Raw genomic sequence first — 20,829 nt, 5'->3', positions numbered from 1 at the left:
GTTTATTCTCGTAGATGAGTTAAAATAAAAATTGAAAATTAAATAAAATATTGTTAAAATATTTTTTTAATATTATTTTTGTTTTAAGATTTAAAAAAATTGAATTGTTTATTTTATTTGTTGTAATGATTAGATAAGAAGAGATAAAAAAAAAATTTGTGAAAGTGAATGAGAGTGTTTTGATTGAAAATAATAATGAACAACAATATATTTCTAGATGCATATAACTCAGTTTTATAACATGCATCAAATTAATGTACTAATTAAGAATCTAAAATTTCTTGAAGTGAATGAAAATAAGGAAAATAGTTTTAACAAAGAGTATCGATACACACAACATATTTTTATAATACATTCATAATATTGATAAGAATATTTTTATAAAGTGTTTTATAAAATTGTCTCTTATTTAACATATTGTTCACATTATTATAAAATGTGATGTGAAAAATATCGTTTATAAATCATTTAGGCTTCGTTTAGAATGTTAATTCATCTCAATTCATCATTATAATTTTTTTATATCTTAATATAAAATATAATAAATACTTTAACTTTTTTAAATTTTAAAATAATAATAATATTAAAAAATAATATTTTATTATCCCAATTCAATTTACCTCAACTCAATTAAACATCAGCCTTAAAAGTGCTCACATATGACATCATAGCTGTGCCCCAATGACATCCTGAAAAACAGAGAAAAGTTTCACGCTAGCGAACGAGAATTATCTGAACGAAATTGTGGCCTGGAGCTTTCGATGAAGAAAAGAAGAAGAGTGTCCCAAAAGAGTAAAGAGAGAGAGAAATTGGACATGGGCTTCTCTGGAGACAATCGAATAGGCTTTGTTTTGGCTTTGCTATCAAGTGCGTTCATTGGGGCAAGCTTCATCATCAAGAAGAAAGGTCTAAGAAGAGCAGCTGCAGCTTCTGGTGTCAGAGCTGGTGGATTTCTTTTTCTCATGTTTTTTTCTCAATTTTTGCTTTTTCTTTAATGGGTTTTTTCTTGAATGTTCAGGTGTTGGTGGGTATTCCTATCTCTTGGAGCCTCTGTGGTGGCTGGGCATGATTACAAGTAAGCTTTTATGTTCTGTTCCCCTTCACATGTTCTAATCGTTGAAAGCAAAATGGGTTTAAATTGTTGTGTTCGTTGCTTAATCATCATTTTTTAGACCACAAAAAGGGTCATCTTCATGTTATTAATTATACAATCTATTTGTGTGCTCTCTTAATGTGCCATAGGAAATAGCTTTAATATTGATAATCAATTACTGTGTCTCGTATTGTGCTCTGGTTTGTATATTGGAATTTTAATTCTCTTTCCGCTTTTTGGTGGCATGAGGAGTCGATGAGCTGCTTTGAGTCTTTTTTTTTTTTCGTTTTTGGTTTAGTCATATAAATTGGTGTTCTTAATCTACGGTTATATCATACAACTTGTGATCTTCTTTTGGGATTTGGTATTGAACTTGTGATCTTCTTGTTATATGATTTCTTACACAGTGATTGTTGGAGAGGTTGCAAACTTTGTTGCATATGCATTTGCCCCTGCAGTTCTTGTTACTCCTCTTGGTGCATTAAGTATTATTGTCAGGTAGGTTTGTGGTATTGGTGTCCATTTCTTTCTCAGTCGATCATTGTTCTTCTGGTGTCATATAATGTGGTTGCTCTGTTCTGATATTGACTCTAATTGTATTGGCTAGTGCTATTTTGGCTCACTTTATCTTGAAGGAGAGGTTACACCAGCTTGGAATTTTGGGCTGCGTGATGTGTATTGCAGGTTCTGTCGTAATTGTTATCCATGCACCACAGGAGCATCCCATTACATCTGTTCAGGAAATATGGAGTATGGCAACTCAACCAGGTTAGAGTTTACCCTAATTCTCGTGTCTTGTTTAAGCATGTATATTACTCTTCATTACTGACTTAAAACATTACCTCTCTGTTTCAGCTTTTCTGCTTTACATGGCCTCTGTAACTGTGTTGGTTTTCATTCTGGTCTTCCATTTTGCACCACGATGTGGGCATACAAACGTGTTAATTTTCACCGGAATCTGTTCTTTGATGGGTTCTCTCTCGGTATCATTTCAACTGTTAATGGTTTTCAGTTCTTTTCCTGGCCGAATACCCTAATGTTACACGTGCGTGCCTGCACACACAGACTCTCTCTCTCTCTCTCTCTCCCCCCCCCCCCCCCCCCCCCCATTTCTGTAGACCTTCACTGATACAGGATTTATACATATACGGAGATGTTCATTTTTTAGCATTTGAACCCTCCTATCTTCGTCGGTGGTTTTTCTTTTTTGGCAATTCAAACTTATACATGCTATTTCTATGTTTCTTTTAAATGTGTAAATTGCCAATACTTGTACAGGTTATGAGTGTTAAAGCCCTTGGAACTTCAATAAAGTTAACTTTTGAGGGAAAGAATCAGTTATTCTATCCAGAAACATGGTTTTTCATGTTGGTTGTGGCTACATGTGTCATCACTCAGATGAATTATCTCAACAAGGTCAGTACGGGATGGTAGTGTCAGTGTGTTTAATTTAGCCTAGCATAATGTTAAGAGTTGTATTTCTACATTCCCTGGTACTTCAAATATCAGGTAAAGGTTACCCCTTCTTTTTTCTTACTTTGATTTATTTTTTCAAATTTTCCTTTCCCTTGTTCTCTTCCCCTCAATGTTTACTACTTTGTTTCAACTAATGAAATACCTTCAAGGACTTATGCATACTTATCTATCATGATTTCAAAATGCTTCTTGATATGCGGTCTTGTCAAAGTTTTACAAGCAATTTATGGTCCAGAATATTTGCTTTTCTTCCCACATTCATCAGGTGTAGTTGACTTCCATGGATCTACCAAAGTGATTGAATGACTCAAGCTTACTCCAGTTGACCTAGGGTTCTTTAAGAGAGCTAAAATGTATGTGAGAGTCTGATGTGTGGCATTACTAATATTCCCCTTCCCATGATGTTATTCATTGGTGTAGTATGCAGGGTATACCCATAGATAACAACTTTGTCTACAGAATCTGGGCATTCTTAAAATAGTATCTATGTTGAAGTATATAAGGCATGGTACTTGATAGTCGCAGTTATTGTCCCATAGTAATCAAGTAATGCCAATTTCAAATTGCAGGGATCTTCTGTTCATCCCTTGTCATGGTCAGATATTGCAAGTTTCTCCACGGATAAAAACATGCAATGTGCATGTTCATGCTCCCTTGGGTATCTTTCATATGATGCAAAACCAATTTCAAGTTCCAACTTTTCATCACTTTACTAGAGAGACTTATGTGGAGGGATTGCAATACTATTATCATGTAGCATGAAATTGAATTTTTTTCCTTTTTCTAATAAATCAAAATCACCAATTTCTCCAGTTATTTAGACTTTTACCTCCTAGAAGACTAATCCCTTAATGTATCTAAGTCAAACTTTGTGGCTGCCTCAAATATTTTCATTGGGTTTGTACCAGATTTGAAGGCACAATCTGAAGCAATGACCATGGCATTTTTGCTAAATATACCAGATTTTTCAATAGCTACAACCAGCAAGTGAATCCAACCTTTCATGTTCTAATATTTTTCAGTGGGAAAAAAGTTAATCATTGTACCATGAGATTTAGTTTTTGGTTTTATTTCTAACCATATGCAGATCCTTACAATATACACTTAAAGTTATTTACTTTTCAGAGCTCCTGTAAACCTTGGATGAGAAAGTAAACAGATTGATCTTAGTGCTTCACTCTTATTTTTTGGTCTAATTGCCTCTGCTCTTCATCAGTGCAGATTTTCAATGTTATTCTTTAGAATTGAAATAGCCTAGCTCCAAAAATATATATTCAATGAGTTGGGTAAATACGTTGAGTTTACGTGCCAAAAGGACATTAAAATTTTGTGCTGCTGAAACCATATTTCAATTAATCATCTTTTCTCATGAAGAATTAGCTTCTCTAAAGTGGATACCCATTCGTAGTTTGATCCTTTGCAGAAATAATTTTCATCTGTTATGCAAGTCATCGCTATTTTATCCCTTGTCATATCTTCTCTAGTGGATGCTTTAATATTTAAGTATATTCAGGAGTTTCGGGATGTTTCTTGATACCCACAAGTTTGAGTCTATAATTTATTCTCTAACAACTTTAGTCTGATGTTTCAGGCACTTGACACATTTAACACTGCCATTGTGTCCCCTATCTATTATGTGATGTTCACTACACTTACGATCCTAGCCAGTGTCATTATGTTTAAGGTATTGTCCTGTAATTATTTTTTGTATTGGATATTCTATCCCTAGCTTCACTTTCAAGTTGGCTTTATTCTTCTTGAGCATGTGTGTATGCACAAAATGGATTGAAGAATCGATCAAAGACAGTCTTAAATGCAACATACCACTTTATTAGGTGCTGAAGATGAATCCTGGCTTCCACTTACTAATACACGGGCTTGCCGTGAGCATCTGCCAAACCCAGTTTGTTAGATGAAGTGGAGAAATTTTAGGCTTTTGGTTTATTTGGGCTGGAAAAAGCTAGAAATGACACCTGCAGAAGAGTATCAAGCACTAGGGTGTTAAATATTACACCTATTGTCCTTGTCCACACCTTAATTACAAATCATAAGTTTTGAGGGTCATTGCATCATGGAAGAGAGGCTGGAGAAACGTTATCAGCATTATATTGCAGATTGGACTAGTGAAAGTAGGAGCTGTACCTAGTTTATTATAATCCTAAAACGGAGACTTAGAATCTGCTCCCAGCCTCATTTTGGGTAAACCGTAAAAGATATCTGGACCTAGCATTCCTGGGGGCAGAGACCCGCTGAATAAATTCATGCTATCTCTGTGATGAACCCATATGTGTACTTGAATTTTCCTGTTGCCAGACCAAGCATATTTTTTAATCATAAATCCTTTAAGATAAGCAGATTGTATTTTGAAATTTGTGGTTTCAGGACTGGGACGACCAAAGTGGAGGAGCCATAGTAACAGAAATATGTGGCTTTATTGTTGTGGTTTCTGGAACCATTTTATTGCATGCAACCAAAGACTTTGAGAGAAGCTCATCTTTTAGAGGTGTGTGATAGATTCACTTGTACCCATTTATTCCAATCCATTCACTTTGTATCAGATTGAGATGTGGAACCTTGATTTATCTTTTTGTCTTTCATGCTTTATTGTTAAAATAACCACAGGTGGCTACACACCTGTATCCCCTTCATTGTCTAATCGACTTTACAGCGGAAATGGGGATTTACTGAAGCATGAAGAGGAAGATGAAACGTCTACTGAGGAAATTTGCTTAAGGAGTCAATAACTGTATTAGATAGGTCTGCTTCAGATAATGCAATCCCATCACTTCAAATTAACAACAAGGCAGAACCGAAATTTGAAGAATTTTGAAGAGGATGTCCATCAGGTGACTCTCCACTTTCAGTTCTGGACATAACCTCCCAACAATAAGGAAGACTTCCAGAGCTTGTTCAGGTGGTTGTATAGTTGCTCTTGAGCATCATGGGGATTTCATTGTTTCGGTGTATGGTTTGAAGGAATGATTAACAAATGACAGTAAAGTCTCTGAGGTGCATACCTGTACAATTTGTCCAAGGTTGCTGGTTTTTCATGTGTGGTTTGTTCACTTGTCAAATAAGGAAATGGCTTTAGGTAAGCAAGATTGAATCCCTCTGAAGACTCAAGAACCCGAATTCCAGCAAGGAAGGCAAGTATTCTTTGCTCATTTTATGATCTCCTATGTAAGATGAGTGATTTCTGTTATTCTTTTTCTTTTGATTTTCTGTTTTGGGAATCTTTTGTTTCTTAAATAAGAAGGAAATGCTTGAAGAGTGTCTTTGCAATCAGTTGTAGACTTTCAATATTTACTGATGTACTGCCAGCCGCACGTTTTTAGAGTGGAATGAAGGATAATGTTCTGGGCTTTCTCTTATGCATGAAAATATTTGGATCCTGCTGTAAAGTACACTAATCTTTGCTCATCAAACTGATAAAATCTTCTTTCTTCCATCGTTCCACAATTCCATTAGATCATGCAGTGCCTGCTTGAAGATTTGTACACAAGGATGTTGATTTTTTAAGACAGAAACAGCAAATTGAGTTGTGTTCCGGCAGAAGATGTAGCCCCTTAAATTAGGATAACTATGTCTAAATCACAGTCCACTTACATTCTAAATTAGTACTGAAGTAAATATCAATTCAAATTGTTGAATTGGTCTTGGTTTACATTTACCTTATCCATATCCCAAGATAGATATGTAGGGCTTTGTTTGTTTTCGCAGATGAGTTGAGATAAAAGTTGAAAGTTGAATAAAATATTATTAGAATATATTTTCTTAATATTATTTTTGTTTTGAGATTTGAAAAAATTGAATTGTTTATTTTATTTGTGTGAAAATTTGAGAAAGTTGTAATGATGAGATAAGATGAGATAAGAATAGTTGTGAAAACAAACAAGTGAGATAGATATAGAGATTACATGAATACTTTAAGAGTGAGATAGAGATGAAAGGTAAATAATAAACACACAAAGATCTTATACAAAGAAGTTTACAAACTGGCAAATCTATTTTAAAATAAAAAGAACTTTACAATCTAAAGAATCAGATTAATCAGATCCAGCATGTGCTTAGTAGTATCCCTGTACATCTTCTATCTATCTTGCAAGCTCCCAAATCTGTCCTATCCAACATCACTAAATGTTTTTCTGATTTTTTCTGGGGATATAAGGATGGGAAGCCCAAAAAGTATTAGAAAACTTGGGAAAACATGTGTAAACCAGAAGGAGAATATGGTATTGGGGTTCGGGATTTACATGAAACTCATAAAGCACTACATATGAAATTTGCGTGGAGATTATTAACAGGAAATTCTCTGTGGGCCATTTTTTTAAGGCAAAATATGTGAAAAATGATCATGTATCCTTACTAAATCCGAACAAAGGAAGTCAGTTCTGGAAGTTGGTGATAAGGAGTGTTCCATTCATTTTAAAAAATTCAAAGTGAAGACTCAGAGAGGGGTCGATCTCTTTTTGGTTTGATAAGTGGATGGGAGTAGAGACACTTGGGGAGAGGTTGCCAATCTCTAGGTGTCCACGCCTGAAGTTAAAAGAGTGTAAGCTGAATGGGGTCTGGAACATGGAGCTCCTGATAAGTCTGGTTGGAGTTCAAAAAGTTGGGAAAATTTTTCAGTTCTTGAGTCATCAAAAAGAGGGTGAGGACCTGCTTGTGTGGATGGCTAAGGAAGATGGGGTTTTTACAACAAAAAGTGCATGAGAGGTGGTGAGAATAAAATCTCCTAAGTTTAATTGGGCCCAGTGGATTTGGCATCCAAGTCTCCCCAAAAATATTGTTGTAACTATGTGGAGAAGTGTTAACAACGCTTTAAGTGTGGATGATCATGTTCGTCGAACAGGCATACATCTGGTCTCAAAGTGTAATTGTTGTGAAAAAGGTGAATATGCGGATATTAACCATGTGTTGGCTACGGGTGAGGTGGCCTCGTCTATTTGGGAGAGATGCGCAAAACAGGTTGGTATGCCTTGGAGATAGTTTCAAAGTTGGTATGAAATAGTGCAAGCGTGGTTTAGTAAAGCTTCTAAAGCTATTACGAAGGGATAGTTACTCGGGATAATCCCCTCTATAGTCACTTGGCAGCTATGGCTTAGAAGATGCAACGTGCGTATGGAAGGAAGAAATATTAGTACAGAAGAATTATGGAGGAAGATAATGGGTTGTGAAATTAAGTGAAAAAATCAAAGTTGTAAAGCCATTTGAGTGCAAGAGATGAGAAAATGTTAGCAGACTTGAATATTTCTTGTAAAGCCCCAAAGCTGAAACCTTTTAGGTTGGTCACTTGGCAAAGACCAAGTATGGGTTGTTATAAGTTAAATGTAGATGGGAGTAGCCGAGGTAACCCGGGTATGGCAGGAGTCGGAGGGGTGATCAGAGATGCTGCAGGGAGAATGTTTTCAGCTTTTGCAGCTAATGTTGGGCAAGGTACTAACATAGTTGCAGAGTTTCTTGCACTTCTACACGGTCTCAGACCCATAAGGCATAAACATATTTCTAGAGTGGAGATAGAGATGGACTCTCAGGTGGTGATAAGCTGGATCACCTCATCTACATGTGGTGTTTGGTATCTTGAAGAATTTTGGGAGGAGCTTATGGTCCTTCTACAGCAAGTTACATTCAGACTGCGGCATGTCTATAGAGAAGGTAACTCAGCTGCTGATTTGTTGGCTCGGTTAGGATCTCAGGGAGTCAATAATACTTGGGATTCTTGGGACTTGATTTCTCATTTTTTGAGAGGTGTGCTGCATACTGATGGCTTGGTTTGCCTCAAATTCGGTGTTGACTCTAGCGTGTTTCAAGTTTTTGGTTTTTGGTTTTTATTTGTGAACAATGTTGTTTGGTTTTGGCTTTAATTTCTTGGTAGAGTCGGTAGTTTTTGCTTGGGTTGGATTTGTTGTAACCACTAAGTAACAAGTTGTATCTAGGGTTTCCCTCCGCCTGAAGTGAGGTTTCTTTTAATAAAATTGGGGAGAGGTTACCTGTGGAGAAGTGGCATTGACTCTTTATAAAATAAAATAAAAAAAACCCCAAAAAAACCAAACAAACAACGTCAACTTGCTTGTCTAAGAATTCTGTATAAATCTAGCACTTCTCATATATATTTCTAAAGTTTGAACTCCATTTAACACTCTTTCATATTGTGGATATTACAATTACTTATTACAATTACTTATGAAAGAATCCATTTTTTATGACTTTGTATTATCTATGACTTGTAAATTTAAGGATAATTCATCCAGGTTTTACTCAATTTCAAATGAGGGTACATTTTTTATATAGTATATATATGTTTTTTCTAATTATACGACAAAATATTGATATGACACTATTCATCACATTAAACTAAAATTTTAAAATTGTAATACAAATAACTAAAATTAAGAGAAACTCAACTAAAATATCTAGTCGTTTAGACGGGATGTTAGAAAAATAGTAAGAAAAACTACACTTTATCCTCTTAAACGACACATTTTGAAATAGAACCATCAATATATTACATTTTTTTTTTTTTTTAATTTAAAGCTAATCCAGTCTTTCATTAACATCTTCACATGGGATATCTTAAACGGGATCGAGACCGAACACAGCCCCCGATACCAGCCACACTAATCATGTTTCCAAACAGCCAATATTTTTTGAATTCGCTTCGCCAGTTATAAACCCGCTCTTCGTTTTAGCTTGTTTTCTTTTTTGTTTTTAACAGCCAGCGGCTCTGCAATCTGCATTCTTCGGTTGAATCGGTTCCCTTCCATTTTCTTCTTACTCTCAAGTGGTAACGATTTCTGTCTCAATCTCGTTCCGACGCTTACATTTTTATTTCTATTTCAGTTTCTTTTATTTTTATTTTTTATTTTTTTATTTTCCCTCTTAATCTTTTTTTAGGCATTGGATGTATGGGTTTATATGATATTACTCGATTTCATGCAGTGAATGAGGCGTAATCTTGTTTCTTTGTGGATTTGTATGAGTATTTCTTCTGATATTTGAATTTTCCATGACCAGTCGCTCATCCTCTGCGTTCGGATATTTGGGGATTTTTTATACGAAGGGTAGGAAAAAGAAGCAATGGCAAGCCATTTCACTCGGGGGCAGCTAATCATTCCGAATGAAAATCTGGACTTTCACCACAAAAGTAATGCTCCATGTTTTTCTTATATTCTCAAGTCAAAGTGGAAGATTCGAATGTTATTGAAACTGGACTTTTGCTGGCTGGCAGGCGATCTTGCCTTAAGTTAATCCAATGTTGATAGTCTTAATTCATGACCAATTTTAATTAGGCATTCTGAATGATTTCATATAATTTTTCTCTAATTGAATTTATTTCTTTGGTAGAGGGCATTTTAGATGGAAAAATAAAGAGTTCAAAAACAGCTAAAAAGAAAGGAGGATTAGGGCATGGAAGTCGTAAAGCTCTCAATGACATAACAAACAAATCGTCCCTTCATCATGAAGCATCTTCGAAGAAAATGAATATACCAAAAGAGGAACTTAATGTAGCCGAAGAAATGTTTTTGCATGATCACAGAAAGTGCATCGAGGCACAAAAAAGTTCACTGAATACTTTTTACCTGGACTTGATTCTTCCCGGACAAGGTGATTATACTCGATTCTCATTTCAATATTATTTCATTAACAATTTGATCCTCTGTTTTCACATATATGTTTTGACTTGGTAGTCAGTTTTTTTTTTCCTGTTTGAAAGATGATCCAAAGCAGTGAATACACTGCTACTTTCAATTTAATAAGACGTCTGATTTTCTACATTATCCTAATGCACATCAATAATTCCTGGAGTCTCCGTATGTTCTTATTGGTATGTATATTCCAGAATAAATCTGAAGTACTTTTTTTGTAATCTTGCTACTGTAGATGACCTCATTTTTCAAGGTTCATTAGATGTTTATAATTCAAGTGGATAGAAAATAGTTTCTGGTTTACTTCAGTTTCCCCTGTGTTTTCATCAAACAAGCACTGTCTTAAAGGATATTTATTGCAGTCAGTGAGTCACCCAAGAGCGCTCCCCCCCCCCCCCCCCCCCCCCCCCCCCCCCCCCCCCCCCCCCCCCCCCCCCCATTTAAGAGACAGGAATTGCATTAGGAAATGAATGGAATATGACTTAGTGATTAAATAAGCCAGAAGTAATGGAGTGAGGAACACTTGTCTCGAAAAGTCTCGAATGGTTTTACATCAGACTGAATAAGTGTTTTCTTCCCCTTTCTGTAATTTAAATCTGATGCCATTTTTCTCGTCTGACTCACAAAGTATTCTGCATGCACAGCTCATTAAGCTCCTCTTTTTTCTTTTCCCTTTTTTCCTCCTGTGCAGATTCTGTATGTAACGCTGAAAGCCAAGAGTTCAAACAAGCAAAGGTGCTGCTTCTTTTTCACTCTTCTACCTCTCTACTTTGAGATAATGTAAAATGGAATGCCAGGTATAGTTTGACACACGAATAATTTTGAAAATCTAATTCTGCATACTTCATATCGGTAAGTGTGCATAGAAATGACAATCATCCTTTTTATAAAGATGTGTCGCCAACAAAGCTTAGTTTCCCGTGATGTCGTTTTGTCATTCTTGCTCTGCAAACTAGCTTCTCCTTACTTTATTATCATCTTATATAAAATGTCTATTCTTTTTTTATATAGACTGATCTTGATAGTCGACGCTGCTACCCTGAGCCAGTAGAATTACCCATATCCGAATTTTCTGATCGGTTAGCTTCTTCAACAGAATGGACTTCTCCTCCATGTTCTCCAATACATTGGGACTCTCCTTTTGCATGGAATTCCGAGGTGGTTGAATTCACTCTGAAGCCAGAAATTGATGTTTGAATGTTATTTCTATTTCAATCTCATAGTTGTACTCAATCTCACATTACATGCTAGTGATTCCTCAGGTTTTTCATGTGCTTTATATTACTGAATTGTTAAAGAGAAGCTGACACAAAAAGTACAATTTTGTTTGACGCTTAAAACACTAGGGGAGTAAGGTGGGAACTGGAAACTAGGCTTTGGTGGATAAAACCCCTTGTCTCATTACACTGGAACTGCCCAACCAGAGTACAGCTAAACACTGAAACATGATGGAAAATACAAAATATTATGTAGTAGGGCCGATTTCACGGGGATTGATCCCAGAATCTCTGGACCAGCTCCAAAGGGGCCTTGTTCACCCTTAGATTTGTTTTTCTTTTTTTTTTTTTTAATTTTTTTTCCTTTACTAAATGTATGGTCTATGGGCTGATGAGCAGAAGAATTCAATTAGTTTAAGAGGAAAAAAACTAAAAAATAAATTAAAAAAATAAAAATAAGTGGTGTATGGGATGACGAGTAGCAAAACACAAGATTTTTAGAACATTTTTACCTTGCATTAAAAAATTTTAAAACTAATAAATTCTATATTTGACAATTAAAAGCTGGTAAATTGTACCACTTAAATTTTTAATAGTTAGAATATGAACAGAAGATGCATGTTATAATTTTTTTTTATTTTTTATTTTTTTATAATTGAAGGGTTTAATATGTAGTTTTAAAAGAATTTGGGATACAAAATACAAATAGTAACATTGGTTGTAAATTGAGTGTGTTCATCCCACTTTTTTGGCATTGACAGTTACACGTCACTTTTTTGGTCTAAGTAGATTAGAAAGGAAATCGAAAAGAAAAATGATTTATATAATGATAGACTATGTAAGTTTTGCGTATTTATTTTCTAAAAAAAATGTGAAATCTAGAACTTATATGAAAAATCTCTCTTATTTTTCTTCTTTTTTTTAATCGTGGAATTCATTTTTTTTTTTAAATAATTGTACAAAACTTACACAGTCTAAAACTATATCTACAAAAGGCAAATAATTTAGTGGAAATACTTCTAGTGGCATCATTCTAAGCGGATTATGCGACCTATCTAGCGCGATTGTGCTTAAAAAAGTTGACATTTTGTATTTCTAGAGTTTGTTTCGGTAACTGTAGGTTGATTAGAGTTAAAAGTTCATGATATATTTGAATAGAAAGAAACTAGGTTTACCAAAATGAAAATAAACAATTCCAAATTAAAGCCATAGGAGTAAGAAGGCTTGGCTTTCTTTGAAGCCGTTTTATGGGATTCTTTGATTATGAAGAGGGAGGAAATCCACAGTACAATTGAGAGCTCTTTCAAAAATATTCATTCATGAACAAGTTAAACCGACTTACCCATAACATTATATCTTCCATGTACATCAACATATTGTACAGCAAACCAAGTCAGGCAAAGACTTGTGCAATTTCTACATCTCGCTGGTAAGTTTTTTGATTAAAGACCTTTTCAAATTTTCAACTTAAAATAAAACATTATAGCCAGGTAGCAGGATTGGAGGATTAAACAAACATGCTCATATAAACTTATCGCAAAGAGGTGAACTCAAATAGAATTGGATCACTTCTTCCTGCTCAGTGCTGCAGCAATCCCACCAGCAACCAGTCCGACACCAGCTGCAGCAATGCCTATGCCAATAGCACCATCTAAATTCACACCAAACAGGGGGGCAAGCAAGTTTAGCATTTTGTTATGCTCCAAGTCAAAATAGTAATGGAGAAGAGGAAAGTAAGATTGATTGTTACCTTTTTTGATCCGGTCTTCAATTGTTTTCTTAAGGGTCTGCGCCTGTCTCCAATCAGGTGCAATCTACCGGAAGAAACATGCAACAACCAAGTTCAGGAGTTATTATATTGGTAAATCAGGAGACATTTTGACAATCTTAGATTTTAAGTTGTCATGCATTGAAGATGAAATAACTCAAGGTAAATGAAGCAAATGGTCATTAGCATAGGTTTGCCAGTAAGAAGATCATATCAGGAGAGCAGTGATCAGACCATTAAACATTGCTCCACAAGCTCCCTACTTCTCGAGTAGTCACCACTTCGGTAATGCCCAACAGCAAGAAGATAAAGCTTCTCTCTTTTTTGCAGAGGGCTGTTAGTACCGGCCAAAGAAGCTGCCAAGACAAGTTTTCCAGAAGTTATCAAACAAACTAAGCTCAGCACACAGCAGAAACTCTAACATCAAATATTCAAGGCCATTCAGGCAAGTTGCATTTCTTGGGTAAGAGGCTACAAGGAAGGAGAGGGACACACGCACCCACACAAAAAGAGAGAGATATAGAGGAGCATGGTTCTATATATATGTCCACCTTCAAGCATTGCTATCCCACGTTGTACATCTTCAGGTCGTCTAGAGTGAACAAGAGCCCATGATAAACGCATGATACATTCTTTGAACAACTCATCAGAGGAACCTTTTTCAGCCTCAGCAACCTCTCTCTCACAGCTCTGCAGATTCATGAGTTTGGAAGGCAAAACACAGGAAAGAACCCAACAAAAAAAAAAAAAAAAATATGCAAGTGAGAGTCAATATGACAGCTAAAAGTTGAATACTGTACATGATACATTTCAAAGGAAGGGCTGAATCATGCATCAAAATGTTGAGCAGTTCTTAACACAATCATAGGATGCACCAAAAGATTTTATTCTGTATAAGAGTCTGTAGTTAACTTTTGGTTTATCTATCAAGCATTACAAATATAACCATCAAGCGGCCCCTTACCAGAAACAAATTCAGACAGTAAGAATCAACAAGGATCTGCCACGAACATATCTCAATTACATAATAAGTGACACAGAGAACTTCCACAACTCACACAAGAATTAGAGTTCCAAGTATTATAAGGAACATTGGGGCACTTCCCACAGATCTAACATCCAAAATCTGTTATAAAAGGAAGAACAGACTACAAGAATTAGATTCTCTAAACATAACAGGAGAGCAATATGTCAGTGTGAAAAAGAAATGGACACAAATCTGATCGTATAGAATGATTTTCAACAAGTGTGCACAAAAAAAAAAAAAAAAGTAGTAAAGGGAAAAAAATGTATTACGAGCCTAGTAATCATCCCTACCCGAATAATGACTACTTACAGACAAGTCTATTTATGTGACAAATACACCAAAGTCAGAGTTCCATAATTCATAAGACCCCAACCAATGTTTATTTATGTTGAGTTGATGACTTTAAACAAATTGACAAAAGATTGATAATCAACCCTCATATTTTTGGGACTCCAGAGGAAAAAAGTCTCGTAAAAAATCCTAAGAAATTACAAACAAGTTAGAACTTCAAGCTGCATCGTCTAGGTCATGACACTGAAATTTTGACCTAAAATCGGATAAAATGACTAGAAATGACTAGGAATATCCAAACCCTTAGCTAAACCATCTCACTACAATTTCAGGATGCAAATTTCCCAGCAGATATTTGGCTATTCAATTAAAGCATAAAACAGGGGCAACTATTTTATTGGACCCAGATCTCCATTCATCTAGATCTTCAGCTATTGCATAGCGTTCGATGGAATCCCGCAATGAAAGTCAGTTAAAGTTGTAATCTTTCTATGGAGAGGGAACTGCGGTGAAAGGAAGAATAAAAAAGAAAATAGAGCTTACAATGACGACGTCGTTGTCGCACCAGGGGATGTGGTCGCCGCCGGAGAAGAAATTAGAAACGGAGCCGAAGAACTTCCCGATCTTAGCTTCCATTTCAGCTTTGAAAACCACAACACTGCAGGAGGAGGATAGCGTGTAACGTGAGCGAGAGCGAGAGGGCGATAAATAGATCAGAGCGATGGACTCCAATGAAATTTATTTATTTTTTCTGAATAAACAATTTCAATTGCTTAAGGGCCAAGTTATTTCGCTTTATATTTGTAGTTATTTTGTTATGAAATCGTAGATTACATCATTTATATTAAAATTTAAAATTTATCATTTTAAATGAAATTATATCATATAAGTACTTTATTAGGTATACTCTACACATCAAATTAAAAATAATTTTTTTCTTATATTTATAGTCTTTTCTATAACGTGAAAAAAATCTTATAAATTATATAACAAAATCCCATCAATAAAAATAAATTAAAATCAATATTAATTATGATGAAGCCAAGTACCAAAATCCAAAGCAATTAGAATTTAGGGATGCAACTGACAAAATTGTATTAATCAATGGAGAAGTATAATTTAGCCGTTACCACATACATGTCAATGGGATCCATCTAATACCCATCAATTGCGATGATAAAGATAGCCGGCATTATATCCTCGATGGGAAAGAAGGAAGCAGGGGGAGCTCTAATCGGAGATAGCATTGCCTCACCTGTTTTTTCGGTTCAATTATTTATTGCTTGTTTGCTTAGCTTGGGTTAGAACAAAGGAGAGTCATTTGCAATTAAGATGTTTATCTCTATTTTAAGTTTTCTTTTCCTTTTTTGTTTTTAATTGTTGAGGCTACATGTTTTGTATTTCACACTATTCATAGGTGACAATTAAAAAAAAAAATTAATTTAGCCACAAAGGGATTACACAAAATAACCTCACAAACTGACGTGACTTGATGTAATATTATATTGTAAAGTTATTTTTATTATAAAATAGATCTAATGAATCACATGAAACCACATTAACTTGTAGATTTACTTTTGTATAATGCATTTATGTTTATATATTTATAGTAATGGGCTAAGGCTTTGTTTGGGGTTGGTTTTGGTACATAACTAGTGTATTAATTGTCGCACTAAGTTTTGGGTACCAACAGTATTTTAAGTACTCTCAGAATATCTCACTATTATTAATTATTCTATTATTACTTTTCACTTATTTTTTTATTATTATTCACTACTATTTAATATTCTATCATTAATTTTTCACTATTATTCACAAAATATACTCTCACTGTCCAAACGTAGCAGAGTCATTCCAAGACAGATTTTGCAGGTCAAAATGCTCCAACCGCTGATGTACGTTTGCATTGAGAATCCAATAGTCGTTACATTTCAGCTTCGATAATAGGGGAATGTGGCGGCGTCTGTTGCGCATGAGCTTTTGAATGTTCTCTTCCGATTGCTTCTGTCCATATATTTTGAAGGGATTCTAGGTATTGTGGAATGAGGCCTTTCTGCTAACAGTGATGCCTTTGTAAACACTGCAACAATAATAATAAGGTGACCCTTTTTTGGTACCTTTTCTTTGTTCTCTCCCTTGGTTTTGAATGCAATCTTACGATTCTTACGTGTCTGCGATAACACAAACAGGTCAAACATATGCGGAGAGTTCCGGAAGGGAAGAACTCTTTTCCTGGAATGCAGGAAACAAGTGCCGCAAACATAAGAAAAGGCTGTACTAGATTAGTTCAGCTGATCATACCACAATGCACAGCCAGTATCAGATAGAAATTATAAAGAAAATTTGACAATGATTTGAAGGATAATTTCCATGAATTTCCTAGCACCCATGAAAATAACACCACAACAAAAGTTTTGCCTTTTAAGAAATAATTATGCACTCTTCACATACCATCCAAGGCCAAAGGGCAATTGATCACATCAAAGCTCAAAGCACAGACAAATTAATCCATCAAAAAGTCCTTAATATGACTTCCCACAATGTATCAGGCTTCCAGCACCCAAGAAAAGACCAAAAATGGCGGCACTGCCTAGTGTTGTTTGTCCAATGTACCTGATCTTCATTAGTCCTGGTACCTGCATATATCCAAATAATTATTTATTACATGAAATATAATTATAAAAGCAATTGCAAATATTGACATCCAAAGTGAATTAGTTTATCAATTGACAATCATGGGTGATATAAATATGTTTTCTGTAGGCAGAAGATCTAAGCTGTAGACTCGTAGAGAAGGTAATTTCCCAGTTTTTCTTTTTTTATAAGTGAAGGTGATTTCACAGTTATGCATCCAAAAGTATGTTCTATATGAATATAAATATACATATATATATTAATCAAAGATAACTTTCCTTCTTAGCCCTATACTCATCTGGCTGCACAAATCAGTATTTTTCCTAGGGGTCTACCAATGAGGATATCTCATCTGGCTACACAAATCACACTTAGCTAAGATATTGATTCACATTGAGAAATTTAAATATAGGCAATGGGTTGCCAGGAAGAAGAGCGGCTACCAATGAGGATATCTCATCCAAAAAACAACAGCTGCCTCAATTCATTGATTCAGTCAATGTTTTACCACAATTTTATACATAGTACTTCCTAACTTGGGTTTTGGTTATTACATGACCCTTAAGATATGGAATGTACAGATGAGTCCAAATTATACTAACAAGATCGGATCAAAATCAGACTAAAGGCAGCCAACCCAAAGCTGGAGAAGAAAGGGAAAAAGACACCAAGAAAACAAAAGAAAGTCACCCAATATTCATAAGGCCACGAAGGTGCAGTCCAGTGAAGATCTAGTGGGCCCTTGGCTCGTAGTTTCACTCAGTTTTTTTATTGGTACCGGGTGTCCGAGAAAAAAGCCCGATTAATATCAGGGTTGCACAGACCCTCAGCAAAGAGTTTCCTGCAAGTGCACATCGGGTAATTCAAGAGGAAGTTCCCCAATCTGATGGCTCCAAAAAATTGTTTGCACTCAAAAGGATTTGAACCTTATACCTAGAGGTAGCATACTACCAAGACCAAGGCCTTTCTTTATCACTTAAGCCAACCTCTTGGGTTTGGCTCTTAGTTTTACTCTTAATCTTACAACATAATAAACTTCTCCATGCATCACTCTATTCAACATGCTATGGTAATTACCATCTTTATTTGGCATGGGTTAAGTTGTTAACAAATGGATTTTACTAGACTTAGAACAGCTGCTAAACAAATCTGTAGAATAAAGTTTTAAATCAGCACTTCAATATGCTGAACTTTTTATATATATACATGAATTTTAAACTTTATCAATATTCAATATATCCACCTTTTGAACCTTGCGTGAGACTGCCTTTTGCTTACATCACAATTTTAATCGCTATAATGGTAAAAAATAGTGGGCTTTGTGTGTGATATCAGCCACACCAATGCCACCATACAAGCCATTATTTCACCCCCACAATCTATTAATCATCCACGATAAGGTTCAAAACATTTAGCTGAGGCTTTTGTGCTGCAAGCAGGTTCTTTATAATGCCAGTTATTTGTTTCTAAGCAGAACAAACCATTCACAAGGGGCAATAACCAAGCCTCGTATGACAGCTCCAGAAATTGAATCTATGTTTCATGGTATGCTAACAGGCTATCTTGCAATGAGCATCCGATTTTCTGCATGGACATATTATGCATCTCCTTTTTTTTTTTTAAAAAAGTGCATTCATTCTTGATGCCGGTATTATGCATCTCCTACTCATACAAAGTGTGTAAGAACTATGCACAGTAACATGAAAAAGGTCGTTTGGGAAGATCATATGCAATGTGGAAAAAAGAGAAAAAAGGAAGAAGAAAGAGTAGTCAAAAGTGAAGTCTACACAATCTCACGAGTTGAAGTTCAAGACAAGTACCTTATACCTAATAGCTTCATAAGTGCCATACACAGCACCTGTATATATCACATATGATTAGATAAAGAAATAATACAAGAATTATAAATGTAGACTTGCTAGAGGTCAAAGTGAGAAAAAATGAAACTATTTCCATCAAGGTTGGAAATTTATTAAACTCTTAACATACATAGCAAGACAAACGATATACCCAAGAACGATAGCGATGGCCCATGCGGTTTACCACAAGGGGGCATGCTTTAAAATGCAGTAAATGAATTCAAGGCTAAATTTTCCTCTTTTATTGACTCTTTATTTTAATAAAACTTATAGTCAGGTGTAAAATCCATTATGCATCAACATTACGAACAGCAATACATGCACAAAAAATAACAAGTCATCCTGCCACAATTATAGAAGCGGTGAAGTGGGTATTGTTTAGACAATAGGGCTCGCCTGGAAATACACCCCTAAAGATCAAGATTTTAACACTTGGCTACTTGCAACACCAAAATGCATTGCTAAGAACCCCCAGGAAAACCAAGAGTAAAATTGGAAAATAAGTACGCAATCCAAGAAAAGAAGCAAAAATACCCCAAAACGAACGGTGAACAATAAGGTTGTTAAGGAACCTCGGAATTGAAAAAAGAAAAAGAAAGGAAAGACAGAAACAGATTAGGGTTTTCGAGGAGTAGGGGGGAATTACCAACGGCGCCACCTACGGCACCGCCTACGGCAACGCCGGCGGTCACACGAGCCAAGCAGCTATCCCTTGCCATCCGACAGTTGAAATGAAATCTCTGTTGCGCTGTCTAGTTTGTGGGTTTCGGTTCTTGTCTATCTCAGTAATGCGTTTCGTCTTCTGTGCTGTGTACCGTGTTCTGTCGTGTCTGTCAAGAATGCTAAGGTGTTGAGAAATTGGACGAGGGAGTCGGTGACGGCTTGCGAAGAATGGGATTATCTAATAGAGAAACTTTACAATCTTTCAAAATATATAGCCTTTGGAGTATGACTGATCTTTCAATATTGACGAAGAATTTAGGTCTTTTCCATCCAAAAAAACTCTTTGCATCAGCCAAACACACCTTACGTGGTTAAGCAAATTGACCAATTTCTCCCTCAACCCTCAACCGTCAACCCCAAAGGTTCTCAAGGCGTTTGTCTATAGCAAATTCACTGTTTCATCTCCATGTGGACAACGGTTTTCTAAAGGTTCTCAAGGCGGTTGTCTATAACATTTCTCTTATTATATTTTATTTGTGAACCTATTATTTAATGTTACATTATAGGATGATGATGAATAAAAGAGAATCATTCACAAAAAACTAGGGGACAGTCTCATCTGGGTCATAGACGCCACTGAAGTTTAGCTTAAAGAACCAAAATTTACACTCAAATCCAATAAAAATGAGAGATAACTTTGTTGTTTCGCCCATGTGTAAAAAAGACTTTTACAAACTAAAGTTGATTTTGACTTAGAAGTTCGTTTGAGATTTATTGATTTGGGTTTTAACTCCTCACCAAATCGTAGATCCAGACAAGAAGATGTCCTACTTAAAACCTTGAGTGGATGATGCTTATGTAAGGACTCATAGTTTTCTGCTCTCCATTTCTTGCTCCTGTAGTCTTTGCCTCTAGATTTTGAGACGGATGGTTTTGGTTCTCGACTTGCCATGGCTTGAGGCTGGTGGTGGTGGCAGTGGAAGGGAAGAAATTGAGAGAAAGAGAGAGAGAGGGAATGAAATAAGAGAAGTACAAAAAATAAAATTTTTGATGCAACCGGTTTCGCAGGGATTGCCCCCAACCGGTTGCAAGTAGAGTTTTTCGTGACTAGCAACTCTAGGAGTTGTCTTGGCCACTTTGATGGGGGTGGTTGTA

General features: G+C 35.7%; 4 protein-coding genes across 5 annotated transcripts; 2 read left to right on the top strand and 2 right to left on the bottom strand.

The window, feature by feature from the left end:
* Positions 1-660: 660 nt before the first annotated feature.
* Positions 661-5,933, top strand: LOC121240351 (probable magnesium transporter NIPA4). The gene is made up of 9 exons (XM_041137772.1): positions 661-945; positions 1,019-1,075; positions 1,501-1,591; positions 1,701-1,861; positions 1,949-2,076; positions 2,372-2,509; positions 4,161-4,253; positions 4,952-5,072; positions 5,192-5,933. The coding sequence occupies exons 1-9, from the start codon at positions 762-764 to the stop codon at positions 5,311-5,313; spliced, it is 1,095 nt and encodes a 364-aa protein (XP_040993706.1). The 5' UTR covers positions 661-761; the 3' UTR covers positions 5,314-5,933.
* A 3,062-nt stretch (positions 5,934-8,995) lies between these two features.
* On the top strand, positions 8,996-11,531 carry LOC121240352 (protein PATRONUS 2). Of its 2 annotated transcripts, none has more exons than XM_041137774.1 (5): positions 8,996-9,353; positions 9,584-9,713; positions 9,926-10,174; positions 10,907-10,950; positions 11,227-11,531. In XM_041137774.1, the coding sequence occupies exons 2-5, from the start codon at positions 9,647-9,649 to the stop codon at positions 11,410-11,412; spliced, it is 546 nt and encodes a 181-aa protein (XP_040993708.1). In that variant the 5' UTR covers positions 8,996-9,353; positions 9,584-9,646; the 3' UTR covers positions 11,413-11,531. The 2 variants fall into 2 exon arrangements, with proteins under 2 accessions (XP_040993708.1, XP_040993707.1); XM_041137773.1 differs by having other exon boundaries at positions 9,080-9,353; positions 9,914-10,174.
* A 1,200-nt stretch (positions 11,532-12,731) lies between these two features.
* LOC121240353 (mitochondrial fission 1 protein A-like) lies at positions 12,732-15,265 on the bottom strand. The gene is made up of 5 exons (XM_041137775.1): positions 15,062-15,265; positions 13,752-13,890; positions 13,435-13,556; positions 13,183-13,246; positions 12,732-13,083 (listed from the first exon to the last, which is right to left on the bottom strand). The coding sequence occupies exons 1-5, from the start codon at positions 15,152-15,154 to the stop codon at positions 12,998-13,000; spliced, it is 504 nt and encodes a 167-aa protein (XP_040993709.1). The 5' UTR covers positions 15,155-15,265; the 3' UTR covers positions 12,732-12,997.
* Positions 15,266-16,816: 1,551 nt separating this feature from the next.
* Positions 16,817-20,104, bottom strand: LOC121240350 (reactive oxygen species modulator 1). The gene is made up of 3 exons (XM_041137770.1): positions 19,658-20,104; positions 18,973-19,010; positions 16,817-17,154 (listed from the first exon to the last, which is right to left on the bottom strand). The coding sequence occupies exons 1-3, from the start codon at positions 19,728-19,730 to the stop codon at positions 17,041-17,043; spliced, it is 225 nt and encodes a 74-aa protein (XP_040993704.1). The 5' UTR covers positions 19,731-20,104; the 3' UTR covers positions 16,817-17,040.
* Positions 20,105-20,829: the final 725 nt, after the last annotated feature.

Source organism: Juglans microcarpa x Juglans regia, chromosome 7S, assembly GCF_004785595.1.
Source record: "Juglans microcarpa x Juglans regia isolate MS1-56 chromosome 7S, Jm3101_v1.0, whole genome shotgun sequence".
In the NCBI taxonomy this organism is placed as follows: Eukaryota; Viridiplantae; Streptophyta; class Magnoliopsida; order Fagales; family Juglandaceae; genus Juglans; species Juglans microcarpa x Juglans regia.
This window is presented reverse-complemented; position numbering and strand designations above follow the sequence as displayed.

Coding starts and splice junctions, on each gene's coding strand:
- LOC121240351 (XM_041137772.1), top strand. CDS start 762: ATGAAGAAAAGAAGAAGAGTGTCCCAAAAGAGTAAAGAGAGAGAGAAA. Junction 1,076..1,500: donor GTGGCTGGGCATGATTACAA/GTAAGCTTTTAT, acceptor TTTCTTACACAG/TGATTGTTGGAGAGGTTGCA. Junction 4,254..4,951: donor CCAGTGTCATTATGTTTAAG/GTATTGTCCTGT, acceptor TTGTGGTTTCAG/GACTGGGACGACCAAAGTGG.
- LOC121240352 (XM_041137773.1), top strand. CDS start 9,647: ATGGCAAGCCATTTCACTCGGGGGCAGCTAATCATTCCGAATGAAAAT. Junction 9,714..9,913: donor TCTGGACTTTCACCACAAAA/GTAATGCTCCAT, acceptor TTTCTTTGGTAG/AGGGCATTTTAGATGGAAAA. Junction 10,951..11,226: donor AAGAGTTCAAACAAGCAAAG/GTGCTGCTTCTT, acceptor TTTTTTATATAG/ACTGATCTTGATAGTCGACG.
- LOC121240353 (XM_041137775.1), bottom strand. CDS start 15,154: ATGGAAGCTAAGATCGGGAAGTTCTTCGGCTCCGTTTCTAATTTCTTC. Junction 13,557..13,751: donor TGGGATAGCAATGCTTGAAG/GTGGACATATAT, acceptor TTGTCTTGGCAG/CTTCTTTGGCCGGTACTAAC. Junction 13,247..13,434: donor TTGTGGAGCAATGTTTAATG/GTCTGATCACTG, acceptor TTCTTCCGGTAG/ATTGCACCTGATTGGAGACA.
- LOC121240350 (XM_041137770.1), bottom strand. CDS start 19,730: ATGGCAAGGGATAGCTGCTTGGCTCGTGTGACCGCCGGCGTTGCCGTA. Junction 19,011..19,657: donor TGCCGTAGGTGGCGCCGTTG/GTAATTCCCCCC, acceptor TGATATATACAG/GTGCTGTGTATGGCACTTAT. Junction 17,155..18,972: donor ATGAAGCTATTAGGTATAAG/GTACTTGTCTTG, acceptor GGATATATGCAG/GTACCAGGACTAATGAAGAT.